Here is a 14,688-nt window from a genome sequence, read left to right as displayed (position 1 = left end):
CACAACACGAGGCACCTCCTGCCACTATCAGACTGACTGTGAATTCTATGTTGTATTTACTATATAAAAGCAATAATAAGCACCAGCCTGTCTCCATACAGTATTTGTGCTCATATGATTAGCTTGGTCACACATGGGGGTAAATGTATCAATATGCGGGTTCTTCAACACCCGCGTGTTCAGCCTCTTCCGCGATTAAATTTCAAGCGGCGCTGCATTGTAAAGGGAAGTTAACCCTTTACAATGCAGCGCTGCTTGAAATTTAATCGCGGAAGAGGCTGAACACGCGGGTGTTGAAGAACCCGCATATTGATACATTTACCCCATGGTGTGATTTAACTGGTCAATTTTTCTTTTCTTTTTTTTTTCTTTTTAATTATTCTCGTTTGGGCCGAACTGGTTGATCATCCTACTTTGAGGGATCCAGAATAATCTATGTATACACAATCAAAATTTGGCTTAGGTTTAAGAGAACAGAAGAACAGGTCAAGTAGGGAGCTCCATCGACACTTTCTCGAGGCCATCGTTTTATAAGGGCGCCTTCTGTCCACGGAGACCCGGCTTCACGTGGGATCAGTGCAAACTGATCATCCACCTTTCCTGGCCGAATTGCTGACTAAGAGTGACCTCGAGTGGTTGGCTGGATCTCCGCACCCGTGGGCCCCGGTAGACATTTGATAGAGATGATCCAGAACAGTAGTACAGTGGTTAGCATTGCCGTCTTACCATTTTGTGAGGAGTCGGGTGATATTCGTGTGTTATCAATCAGTTTAAGCTTTGTTCTATCTCGCCCCCATTATTATGTACTACTGAGTCTTTATAATACATACAGATAAGTACTGCTAACGTGACTGTTGCGTGTCATTGTACAGAACTCAAAGTTGTTCCTTGTGGGTAGGAAACATCACAGACCAGATCACTGAGAAGCAACTGAGGGACCTATTTAAATGGTAAGCAAATTGTACTTTATTTTTGGCATTTGTAACTTCTGTAAAAGCGTTTCCGCTATTTTCCAATTAAAACGAGCGTCATACAGAGAGAGCCGCGGTCCTAACACTGGGACGACCTCTGGTGGCTCAGTGAGGGAGTGCAGGATGGAGCTTCACATAGGGCCCTGAATAAACCACATTTATAGATCAATGAAAACATATATATATATATATATATATATATATATATATATATATATAATGTATGTGTATATATATGTATGTGTATGTATATGTATGTGTGTGTGTGTGTATATATATATATATATATATATATATATATATATATATATATATATATATTAGTTAAACTCTGCATTTATTGCTGTGTAATATACATTTTTCAGTTTTGATTCCCTTGTACATGAGAAGTTATATTTGTTTCTGTCTCTAGGGACTAGCCTTTCTTAATGCTGCCATACTTCAAATTATACTGGCAGGAACAAGGCTATATGCTGTTGTTATTAAATACAAATCCAGTCCCAACGTCATGGTAGATGGGGATCCACCATTTGGTCAGTGTGCACTAAGAACCTCACATTTATTACAGATTTAATATTACATTGCAATACAGCAGAGTTTTGCATTAACTGTCCGTCCAAACCCCGATTTTGTATCCGATGTCTATGTATTAGTAATACCCATTTATTAGCCATCTATCAATCTAGAATTGTGCATGTTTGTAATCTATATACCGGTGCAGAAGGACGGGATGTATCTGTAGACGTTTCATTTCATTAACTCTGTTTTCCTTACATAATTACCCTTGAAATTAGCACTGCTGCTATTTGTTACTTTGAGGCCTGTTTTTGCAACCGTGGTCAGCAGAACAACACCCACTGTTAATGGATTGTTTAAAATTAAATTAAAGGGACACTGAAACCTTTTTTAATTAAACCCTGCATCCACAGACAGCACATTTGATATAAGAACTTGTTGCATTTTTGTTTAGTCCTCCTATAACTCTATCTAGACGTCAATATTCTGTTGACACGTCCATGCCGCTGTGCGGGAGCGGGGTGGTGAGAGGTACCACAGGAACTACAATTCGTTGACTTGCTACTTCTATACGTGAGCTATGCTCCAAGTCCTGCATAGAAGGGGGGCAAGTCATCAAATTGTAGTTCTAAATGTACCCCGCTGTGCTAGCCTCTGTACAGCAACATTTAGGGCGAACAGATACATATAGATGAGTACTGTTATTTCACTATGTGCTGTACACGGGGAATGTATATTTAATTAAACTACTTATAAACGAATGCGGAAGTCAGTGGATATTAAATGAGAGAAACTGACGTATCCATAGCAAGTACAGGTTCGTTCCTCTCGCTACAGACCATTTTTGGATGTTCTTAAAAGTTCTTTGCTTTACAACATAAGGGAAAGACATTTAGCACTTCTGGGAGTTGACCCTGTCTGTTTTATAACCATCAAGTCTTAGAAATGTCACACAGTGTCCACTGTCTCCTTTCAACCAAATGTTCTCATTAGACCTTTTGGCAGCAGCGATGTCTGAATGTGCCGTTAAACTTTCACACACTCGGATTTATGGAGTCTGAGATGTACGAAAAAAATTCAACTTCCAGAGGGTTGAAGTTGAGTATATAGATAAATTAGGGTAAATGCCCTTTTGTGGGACACAGGAGCTAGCACCTCACCTCTAAACCCCTCCTTTATCTGAAGTCGGGAGGCCTCTAGGAGACCAGTCCTCTTCAAGTAGCCGAACATCTTCTAGGACTGAGTGCATTTGGCCCTCCAGCGCGATGTATTGGCCCCTCTGTTTCAGGTAAATGGGAGTTAGAGGCGAGACCCTTCATTGGGGGATTGGATAGCTCAAGATATTATCCTAAAGTGGACAGCACTTTTAATATTCCAGTGTCCCTTTAAAACAGACTTTTTGTTTTCAGAAAATGTTTTATTACTTCGAGAATGTATTCTGCCTTTTAATCTTCATGTGTGATTTCTGTTTAGTTATGGTGAAATTCATAGCATTCGACTCCTTGGTGAACGGTTTTGCGCGTTTGTTAACTTTAAGTGCCCTATTGCTACAGCCAAAGCACTGGAGGGGCTACAGGTAAGCGAAAAATGGGGAAATATAGAAGCAAACGGGCAGATATAGAAACGCATTGTGTAACTGTTACCCTGTCGTTGGTTAGTTCCATGCAGAAGAGGAGATCCGAAATTTCTCTATTTATTCACTTATTTGTATCCATGGCACAGAGTCCAGGAAAACGTGTCCCTATATTATAAGATTATATAACAAGGGCGAGAGAACTCTGAAGAACAAGCGAGGACTGTAGTTGATTTATTCATTAGTGCCACTTTTAATTGATGTTTAGTGTGACACAGGTGCCAAATGACATTAATTTAACCAAATTGCACCTTATTAAATCAAGGCCCTTGATGAAGCCGACTGTGATCCATAGGGACTCCATAGGGACTCCGAGGCGTGCTGCTGAATTGTTATATTGCTGCCAATTAGTGGCTGATTATTTAGCCTATCTGGCAGGTATATGTAATTTGCATGATACATTTCCTTGAAGGCTTTCATTGTGTATTCAGTGAGATTCTCATTTTCAGATGGATACCCCACAATTGTAGCGCTGATTACTTTCAAATGTATTGTGATATGTGATTGAGTAAGCGCATTGGGTGATCTTTATGATCTGAAATGAATTAATTCCTATTAGTGTTGTGAAACTATAAGCCCCAGCATACCCTGCCAGTTGTCAGCTGGCTATCTACTGGCAAAGCATGCTGGGGCTTGTAGTTTCACAACACCTGGTTAGATACGGTGACTGTTTTTGCTTCTAAAGTAGCTTTGTGTGCTAGAATAACAAAACTGATAGAGAACAAACTCTGGTCTTGTATCAACAGGGTAAAGAAATTGAGAACACGAGGTTATTGATTCGATACCCAGATAAGCCTTACCGATCCTCGACTGTGAGCACTTCAGAAGCACAAGCAAAGGCAGCTATTATAAAGTAAGTTTTCTTGTGTAGCGGAATATCCCACCAACAAGCAGCGCCAAGTTGGGTATTTCAGAATCGGCTGATTCAAGGAGCAGCCCAGGTCTATTTTTGTAAGCATAAAACTGAAGTACAAGGCTCATTGATGCACGTGGGGAGCGAAGGGTCACCCCGTCACTGTTACAGACCAAGTACATCCCTTCGTGACAACGGTATTCCCTGATGGCCTCTTTCAGCGGGATAAAGGGCACTGCCACTCTGCAAAAATTGTTCAGGAATGGTTTGAGGAACATGGAAAACTTCAAGGTGTTGACTTGGTCTCCAAATTTCCCAGATCTTAATTCGATCGAGCATCTGTGGGATGTGCTGGATAAACAAGGCCCATGGAGGCCCCACCTCGCAACTTACAGGACTTAAAGGATCTGCTGCTAACGTCTTGGTGCCAGATACCAGATCTCAATCCTTTGCCTATCTGCGTTCCTCTCCTTCCACCCCTCTAGAGACACTAATTTTAACTTCTCATATTTTGATTGATCGCATTGGAAAACAAGGGGGGTTTGTCAGGTTATACTTTAAACCCCACCCCCCCCCTCCCCCCTTCCTAATCTCATCCATAATGTTTTATATAGTAGGCAACAGCACTACAAGTGCTTTGTTTTAATATAGAACCATGCATTTAATTTTGTTTATTAAACCTCCCAAGTAGATGTGATAAACTCTCTTATGAAAAACCTCTGCAACACACTGAAAATGACGGGATAGATTTAGAGCTTGCATGCTGTAACTGACCACTGACATCTGGTCTGTTGGTGCAGATGGGGATACACCAAACTTCTCCCGACGTTACGGATAACTGCTCCATCGCGGATATGTAGTCACAAAACACTGTTACCTTTGCGGGTTTTGTGGCATAACAAAACTTTTTTTATTTTTTTTACACGTTATTCAAGGCAACAAGGATTATGTTAGTTTTAGGACCAAGTCATGCCACTTGCGGTGCTTTTATGCGGCTATATTAATAAAAATTAAGTTACCAGATGTACCTGGGCAAATGGGTGCACGAAAAAATATTCTTTATAAGAAATCTGCCAAGGCTTGGTGTCCGAACGGATCGCAGTTACTGACAGTTTATCGTCTTCTGAGTGAAGTAAGTCAGTGTGTAGTACCTGATTCCAATGACTGTAGAGCAGTAATGGGTAAGGGGTGATCCTTGGGCCATATGGGGCCCTCTGAATCTTCACCTGGGGACCCCAGCTCCTTCCTGCTTTGTCAGGTTTGTTTGTTATAGCTTGTACCACTGTGTGCTGATTTGTTGTTGTGGCAGCACAGTGGCCTAGTGGTTAGCTCTTCTGCCTCACAGCACTGGGGTCATGAGTTCGATTCCCGACCATGGTCTTATCTGTGTGGAGTTTGTATGTTATTATTATTATTATTATTATTATTATTATTATTATCATTTATTTGTTAGGCGCCACAAGGTATCCACAGCGCCGCACACAGTACTAACAGTAGACTATACAGGGTGAAACCATACAGAACAATGAACAAAAAGTACCAATACTTCAGAAACTCCGGCCAGTCATATGCAGTAAAGAAGGAGCGGAAGAACAGGTATGGAGACAGGAGGGGAGGGGGCCCTGCTCATACAAGCTCACATCCTAAGGGAGGGTAAACAGACCAGGCACAAGAGGAGCCAGTTGAGGCAAGAGGAGAGAAGGGAGGACAAGCAAAGGGAGGAGATGGGGGTTAAGTAGATGGTTGGTAGGCTTTGAGGAAGAGGTGAGTTTTGAGTGCACGTTTGAAGGTGCACAGAGTAGGAGAGAGACGGATGGAACGAGGGAGGTCGTTCCAGAGAAGGGGGGCTGCACGGGAAAAGTCTTGGATTTTGGAGTGGGAAGAGGTGATAAGGGTGGAGGAGAGGCGGCGGTCGTTGGCCGAGCGCAGGGAGCGGGCAGGAGTGTGAATGGAGAGGAGGTTAGAGATATAAGGGGCAGTAGAGTTGGAGAGAGCCTTGTAAGTGGTGGTGAGGAGTTTGAAAAGGATCCTGTGTTTGCGTGGGTTTTCTCCAGGTGCTCCGGTTTCCTCCCACACTCTAAAAACATACTAGTAGGTTAATTGGTTGCTACCAAAATTGACCTTAGTCTCTCCCTCCCTGTGTGTGTGTGTTAGGGAATTTAGACTAAGCTCCAATGGGGCAGGGACCTCTGTACAGCGCTGTGGAATTAGTGGCGCTATATAAATTGATGATGATGATGGGTAAATGTTTTATTCCAACTTATTACTGGATTAATAGTAACGTGCGGCCCCTTTTCAAGGTTAGAGGACAGCACGATGCTGCATGGTGTGTATCAAGTTGTCAATCACTGCTATAAAGGCTCAAAGATTCCCTTCTATTTTACTAGTCCTAAGTCCTTGACACTCAACATTTTGGAAGCAGGCCATGTAGTCTGCCCTTTGCTTTGTAATAAATCTATTTCCTGATTCTGTTACTAATCATAACGGAGGTGCTACTGCTTCCTATTCCCAATAATTGTTTAAGAAACAGCCGCCTGTCCGCTGAATAATGTCCATGATAAGACTGTACTAAGCCTTTAATTGTAGCCTGTCTCTCTATCGTCTGTGCACATCACGTCTCCGATTAATATGCTGCTGAGTAATAATTGCCGTCCTTGTTGACATCTACCATATATTCTGTCTCCTCGCCGGCTGAAGCTGATTATTTCTCTCTCCCTCATTCTCCTGCATGCGCTGTGTTCTCATGTAGAACCTGTAGTAGCTCTGCAAGCTTGCAGTGCTAAGGGGCAGACATCAAATATCAATATTTAATATTCTGGGAACTCTGCTGAACCAAATTTTCATTCCCTGATAGAAAAGTGTAGTTATTTTCTCCATTCTGGCAGCTTAGAAACACTAGAATTAATAATTTTATGTAAGATTTTGCATATATAGGGGAAGATTCAATTGTTTGTGATGTTCCTAAGAAGTTGTCGGGCGCGCTTTATTTTTACCGTTACTATGGTAAAAAGTAACGCTGAGTTTTTCTCGTACCTCTATGGGACGCCAATAAAAATCGGCGTTACTTCTGTCAAAAAATATCCATTCCAGAGGCACCTCGCGAGGATGTGTAGGGTATTGAATCTGCCCCATAATGTCTGCACAAACACGCACTTGTGCATATACTTTAATTTTCTTCCAAATTTGAATTTGGGATGAACATGCATAAAAGTAGGAACAGAGTCCCCCCCCCCCCCGCCCCCCCTTTTATATTGCTCCTTTATCACGCCGCCATCTCTTAACACCGGGTAGTTTTACAGGGTACATACTTGATTAAGAAGTAATTGTCCCAAGTGGACAACCCTTTTTTAAATCCACGTATTCCTTAACTGTAGTTTAGACGGATGAGCCTGAGACGACATTATCCAGTGGCTGAAAGAAAATATTCCTTTCCTGATGTTTGTCAGGAGTGGAGAAAATGTTCCCTCTTAACCTTCTTTATAATTATCAAAATTACAGATACCAGCTGAGCTTTATTGATAAATTTGGACAGTTACGAAACTGTATCCCAGCTGGCAATAATGACGTTACACAGTACCGGGTATTGTTCTACTACAAGTAGAAACTACCGGTTGCCGCTTTGCTTATGGACAGTAATGATTGTTTATAACCTTTTTGCAAATTTACATTTTTACCAAAAGTTGCTGCAATTTGACAGGCCAATCTTCTACAGTATAATGATGAGTCTTCCTCCTAAGAATTCACAATCTTCCGATAGATCACACTATAGGACCTTGTTGCTGTGCCCTTTCCTTGATGGCTAGAAGTGTTCATGTTTCATATTGTCACACAACGTAAAACGCCTATAATACTCTTTTCACCGATATAGGTAGTGGTGTTAGGAGGGACTGATGAACTATGGGGTGTAGAAACCACGGCTTCTACTTTTAAGAGAAATAATGTGTATCCTTTCTACCCTTTTAGCGCTAAGAAGAAAGTAATGCCCAAAACCAGTGAATGTTACTACTGGAGATCCAGTGGATGCAGTTACGGAGACAAATGCCGCTACCGCCACATACCGGAGAACAAAGGTGTAGACCGGAAGCCTTGGAAAAGCTAACTCACGTTTTTTTTTTCGATTTGCTCTTGGAAAATACAGAGGGACAAAGTAAGGATTGTGCAAAAACATGTTCCAAGTGCAATTTAGTTGAAATGGAGTCTTACAGGTACCCGGTGGTACCCTCTCCGATGAAGGCTTCTTAAGCTTCAGAATTTCCACCTCCTTTTCCTTGCTTTGAACTTCCGAGTCCGTCTTGGTGAACCATGGAAAGAGGAGTATGGATCGGAGCCTGCACTTTATATTGGACCACACGGTGGACACTGTACCAGCTGTTACAGGCGGTGGCGGAGTACCATGCCTTGACGTTCTGGGATCCAGCCAATGTGACCGCGAATATACCGCAAGCTGGGGCCCGCGAGATGATCTCCATGTTCCATCGCTTCAAGTAGACCATTGCATCCGTCAGTTGCTGCAGAACCTGGTAGCGGTCGCAGAGTCGGATCCCCTTCTCTGAATGTTGATTTTTAATCTAGTGTAATTGTTCCAGCCGGCAGGCGCTGCATGTGAACTGTGTCCGAGGACCAAAATGTAATGCCTGCCATGTTTAACTAACTATGTTTGGAGAAGGGCTGTTATTACAGCCGTGTTTGATGTGCCTTATTTTATACTGATTTTTTATATTTTTTAACACTTTTGAGTATTCACACTGTATTACAGAATGATAGTGTTTACTTTGTTTTTGTTACTTTTTATTACATTGTTAGCCCTAAAAGTTCACTGCTCCCGTATAACACAAGATTCTCGCAGAAAAGCAAATTAGATCTAAATTAATTTGGATGTTTAGTTCTATAGAACAAAAGTATATTTTCATTGTCATGTTTTCTCTCTCGGAATGTTCATCTTCTGTTGATAGATCACCGGTATACGTGTGCGTTTTTCCTGGCTCTATGTGAGTTTTAGCCAGGGTTGCTGGTCTTCAATGTATAAGATAACATTATCCCACGTCTGGTTTTCTGGGCAGGAGTCATTATTTGAATGAACTGGTCTTGTTACAGTCAGGTATGAAGTCATTCCAGTTATAATTCTGTTATTAGGGCGAGCAGCAGTTGGACAGTAGAATTCAGTGAATACATTTTGACATGATGATACTCTCCATAATGCAGCGTTTCTCAAATCCGATCCTCAGAGACTGCGTCCAGCTCATGTTTTCCATCTCTCCTATCCGGAGGACAGGTGTGTCAGTCAGTAATGACAACGTTTTAAAAGCTCCGCAGATGGTACTAATTCTTTCACTGGCTATTCTGTGAGACCTGGAAGTGCTCCCTGAGGACTGGGGTTTAGAAACATTAGTCTAAGGTACAGGAGTTGTATGGTAATGATGGTGACAGTTTAAATGTGTTACATCCCCTTTAGAGGTGAAATACACTGGTGTTTGACCCTACATTTACACAGCATAGAGCAGAGCTTTAAACCAAGGTAATTAATTCTGCGTTTATACGTCTGACTTAATATGTAAGTCCCTGTTTTATGATCTGTTTAGAGCTGTGTTAATTGCAAAGGATGTGGACAAAGTGGGATGTCCTTAATGGGGCAAGAAAGGTGATGTCCATATTTGAAATACCCTTCTGCCCCCCTGAATTAAAAGCAGCCGATGCCCTGCAGTACTGACAGCAAGCTGGCAGGTGCAACATGTCCTAGGTCAGGTCTGGCCAACCTGTGGCTCTCCAGGTGTTGTGAAACTACAAGTCCCAGTATACCTTGCCAGCTCTTGACTGTCTGCCTACTGGCAGAGCATGCTGGGGCTTGTAGTTTCACAACACCTGGAGAGGTTGGCCAGGCCTGTCCTAGGTGTTCAAGCAGCTAGGACGTGGGAAATAGAGGGGTGAGGCAAAAGCCTTTCCTGATTGGCTGATGCTCCGGTCCAATGAGGAGCTGCATTCGTTATATACACCGATCAGCTACAACATTAAAACCACTGACAAGTGACGGGAATAACATTGATTATCTCATTACAATTGCAACTGTAAAGGGGTGGGGGATATATTAGGCAGTAAGTGAAGTCAGTTCTTGAAGATGATGTGTCGAAAGCAGGAAAAATGGGCAAGCGTAAGGATCTGGACGACTTTCACAAACGCCAAATTGTAATGGTTAAACAATTGGGTCAGAGCACTTCCAAAATAGGAGGTCTTATGGGATGTTCCCGGTATGCAGTGGTTAGTACCTACCAAGCCGGTCCAAGGAAGGACAACCGATGAACCGCCAACAGGTTCATAGGCGCCCAAGGCTCATTGATGCGTCTGGGGAGTGAAGACTAGCCCGTCTGGTCCAATCCCACAGAAGAGCTGCTGTAGCACAAATTGACACCTATCATAGCCAGCACTAACTTTTTCAGCAGAGCACACAGTGCATCACAGCTTGCTGCATAGCCGCAGACTGGTCAGAGTGTCCATGCTGACCCCTGTCCACCTCTGAAAGCGCTTAGAAGGGGCACATGAGCGCCAGAACTGGACCATGGAAGAAGGTGGCCTGGTCTGATGAATCACGTTTTCTTTTACATCCTGTGGAAGGCTGGGTGTCGGTACATCGTTTACCTGGGGAAGAGATGGCACCAGTATGCACTATGGGAAGAAGGCAAGCCAGCAGAGGCAATGTGATCCTCTGGGCAATGTTCTTCTTGGGTCCTGGCATTCATGTGTATGTTACTTTGACACGTACCACCTACCTAAACATTATTGCAGACCGAGTACACCCCTTCATGGCAGTAGTCTCTTTCAGCAGGGTAATGCATCTTGCTACACTGCAAAAAATTGTTCAGGAATGGTTTGAGGAACATGGCAAAGAGTTCAAGGTGTTGACTTGGCCTCCAAATTTCCCAGATCTCAACCCGAGCGAGCATCTGTGGGATGTGCTGGAAAAACAAGTCCGAGCCATGGAGGCCCCACCTCGCAACTTACAGGACTTAAAGTATCTTCTGCTAATGTCTTGGTGCCAGATACCACAGGAGACCTTCAGAGGTCTTGTGGAGTCCATGCCTCGGCGGGTCAGAGCTGTTTTGGTGGCACAAGGTGGACCCTACACAATATTAGGCAGGTGGTTTTCATGCTGTAGCTGATCAGTGCACATACGGAGGGAGTTTGAACTTCAGTTATTACTAATGATGAATGTGACAATACTTGTGTTTAGTAGTATTTATTACACCAATACAGATGCATTAGTAGAGTTGTGGCGGGGAGGGCACCAGTCCCTGTTGCTGCGTAAGGTTGTAGAGTGATTAAACGCTGCCCTGTTGTAATGACGCTAAACAGTATGAGCCCTTGTAGTGTGGGGCCAAGCAGATGTGTTTCGGGTACCGTGCCCGGGTCTGCGTTGACTGAACCTTCTTGTAAGTCGATTTTATTTGTTTTGTTTGCACTAATTGCTAATGCATTTTTTTGTGTATAGGTATCCACATATTTAGGCGTGTATTTTGTTTGTGTTAGTTTTTTTTATTATTATTATTATTATTATTATTATGCTTCCTTCTATGATTACTGTTTGAACTTTTATTATAGCTTGGTTACATTCGTGTATTAAAAACCCTGATTACCAAGCCATACAACCATTGCTTGACGCAACAAGAGATGAGTCATTTTATGCTGCAAAGTAGCTGTCCTGGTAGATGTCGTTAACCTACAGTGAAGTCAAATGTGATTTTTAGATATAGAAAATGCTCTAAGAGATTGTAACGGCATAGAAATATTGCTAAAGAGTTTGCAGTCTAGCGCAAAACAGATGTCTTCTGCAGTCGTTTAAAGGGGTACTCGGCATAATTTACATTGACCTGACATGAGTATTTTTCTATATAGTATTGTACATAGATATTTTTAAAAAATTCACAAATCACATATTACTATTTTAATATTCCCTTAGTTATTTTGTCTCAGAAATTCAATATGCCATGCCGATTAGCCTGCGGGCCATTAAGAAGCTGACGCACCTGTATTTGGAAGTCCTATGTAATAAAGGGCAGCACGGTGGCTTAGTGGTTAGCACTTCTGCCTCACAGCACTGGGGTCATGAGTTCGATTCCCGACCATGGCCTTATCTGTGTGGAGTTTGTATGTTCTCCCCGTGTTTGCGTGGGTTTCCTCCCACATTCCAGAAATATACTGGTGGGTTAATTGGCTGCTATAAAATTGACCCAAGTCTGTGTGTGTGTGTATGTTAAGGAATTTAGACTGTAAGCTCCAATGGGGCAGGGACTGATGTGAGTTCTCTGTACATCGCTGTGGAATTAGTAGCACTATATAAATAGCTGATGATTATATGTAATACAAATCCAACCACACCAATTACATCACTGCCCCCTTATTGTTTAGTTTATATAATAACGATGATCCAAATATCATATTGAATTTAGGGAGGTGCACCCACATATTTTCATTTTGATATTGGTTAGAAACAGAAATAAGAGAAGGAAAATGTGTGGGGGTTTTTGGGTGGGGTGGGGGGCACTCTGTGATTGGACCAGCAATAAAATTCCAACTTTTTGTTAGTATTCATTAAAAAAAGCGGTGGTCATCAACGATGTAAACGCCAACATGGAATACCCCGATCTGATCAGACCAAGGCTGTAATTCCCAACAGTGCTAATAGTGACCGCTTCAAAAATAGACATGAAACAATTCAGACGAATGAAGATTCCGTCGGGCTACAATAGTGTCACTATGAAGGGCCACACTATGATTTGTGCTGTTAAGGAGGCGACTGCTGTACAATGTACTAGGCTTTCTAAACAACATTGTACAGCAGACGCCTCCTTAACAGCACAAATCATAGTGTGGCCCTTCATAGTGACACTATTGTAGCCTGACGGAATCTTCATTCGTCTGAATTGTTTTACAGCTCCGGTCTGATCTTGTCGGGGTATCCAATGTCAGCGTTTCCATCGTCGTAAGGTACCCAACCGCCAAAAATGTTTTCAATCTTTTCTTGAGTCTGCTTTGGTAAAGATATATTTAAAAACAAAATAAGGGACTTAACGTGATTGTGCAGTTGTAAGCTGCAAAACTTTGCTTCTGTGATTATATGATCTATACATTGTTAATAATTCTTTGACACATTCCCCTGTTTTTATACAATACACATCATTGGTCTCAAGTTACACCCAGTTTTATGCGGTGTCAGCACACCCCAACCACTTTAAGGAGTTAGTTTCTATTTCCTTTGTTTTAGTAGATCCTAGTGATCATTGACTGTTTAGTGCACATTTAAACTTCCCTCCTACAAAGGTTTTTTTTATCACTTTATGTTGAGCTCAATATCCTGCGTATTTTAATATGAAGAGGATTATAGTTTATTATATAATAATTATTATGGGGACGTCCTGTGTACATTTATAACTTGAGGTTCTGTCATACACACACAGGGTCATTCATTCATTCCATATGGGAAGTTATTTTGACTTGACTCGTATTGGCAAGTATGTGTTTGTGTTAAGTAATTAGGCTAGTTTCAGATTAATAATTTTTTTGTTTATATAATCAAAATCAGGAGCAGTCACATAGTGAGGCGAGGACCGACGCGCGTTTCGCTACATCGCTTTTTCAAGGAAACCACAGAAGCAAGGTTTATAAGTTTATAACTGCACAATCGCATTCATTCACCTATATTGGTTTTTAAATATTTCGCTACCAAAGATGACTCGTGAATAGATCGAAAAGATTTAATTATTTTTATGGATTCTAATAAAAGTTGGAATCTTATTATAGGTTGGATGACAGAGTGCCCCCCAAAAGACACATTTTCCTTCTCTTCTTTCTGTTTTTAAATTGCGCTTTATTTGGGTTAAACCAATAATTTTGTTGCTGATTTTTAATGAACAGATCTAATAATTAGTTGTTTTTGCCTATAAAATGACTGCCTCCATTCCGGCTTTGGCTAAATGGATTTTTTGTCTTTTTAGTTTTTCCTTCTGTGTTTTATAAGCTACTTATTTTATTTCATAAGGCAGGGTCCCTTGGATACGACACAAAGCTGTGTTCTGCTCATAACTATGCAGAGCTTGCAGTAACACTGTGTCATATCTAAGGACAACACAAATAACCTTTCTCATAATATTAATTCATGACTGATAATCACAGAAAAAAGCTAAAAAATGTTTAGGCCAGTTCTCAGACATATGATGGTATAAATTCTTTAAAGTTAAAGTCAATGCCCCTGGAATTAATTCTTTTGTTCTATAAAATATATACAACTAACTAATGAATCATTGATGACATAATTTACAATTTCATCACAAACCAGACTGATTTTAGTTTACGACATCAAAATATATTTTTTAATCATCAAATAAGCATTATTCTATTATCATAATGGATTAACAATAATAAACAACACAAAGCAAACAAAACACTTGGGTTAAGCCCTTAAAAATAAACGTCGGTCATGTAGTGGATGTGCTGAGAATCATTATCCCACTGCGTTATAGTATCTATTAAACTGGATCTGGCATCACAAATTTAATCAATAATGGAAAATAAAACCGCAATGAAATATACTAGCAATTTATTCAAGAAACGTAAATGTCCCAGGTGAGGATGACCGGTCCATATTAAAATCTTTTGTTGGAGAATCTATCATTGTACGCGCCAAAGAGTCAGATGAATTAGTCTTTGACAAAATAAGTCGGTAATTT

General features: G+C 41.3%; 1 protein-coding gene across 2 annotated transcripts in view; it reads left to right on the top strand.

Moving 5' to 3' along the window:
• Positions 1 to 14,281, top strand: part of LOC142160886 (uncharacterized) — a 60,168-nt gene extending 45,887 nt beyond the window's left edge. The window contains exons 12-16 of one of the 2 annotated variants that reach the window (XR_012693328.1): positions 873 to 950; positions 2,961 to 3,063; positions 3,867 to 3,973; positions 7,937 to 9,710; positions 9,861 to 14,281. Coding sequence is in view for 1 of the 2 variants with exons in the window: in XM_075215940.1 (XP_075072041.1) it covers positions 873 to 950; positions 2,961 to 3,063; positions 3,867 to 3,973; positions 7,937 to 8,072 (424 nt within the window). In the remaining variant the exon portion in view is untranslated. Of the gene's footprint in view, positions 1 to 872; positions 951 to 2,960; positions 3,064 to 3,866; positions 3,974 to 7,936 lie in introns of both variants that reach the window. The other variant, XM_075215940.1, reaches the window with a different exon arrangement.
• Positions 14,282 to 14,688: the final 407 nt, after the last annotated feature.

Source organism: Mixophyes fleayi, chromosome 6 (genome assembly GCF_038048845.1).
Source record: "Mixophyes fleayi isolate aMixFle1 chromosome 6, aMixFle1.hap1, whole genome shotgun sequence".
NCBI lineage: Eukaryota > Metazoa > Chordata > Amphibia > Anura > Limnodynastidae > Mixophyes > Mixophyes fleayi.
Note: the sequence above shows the minus strand (reverse complement) of the source record. Positions and strands in the feature narration are given on the sequence as shown.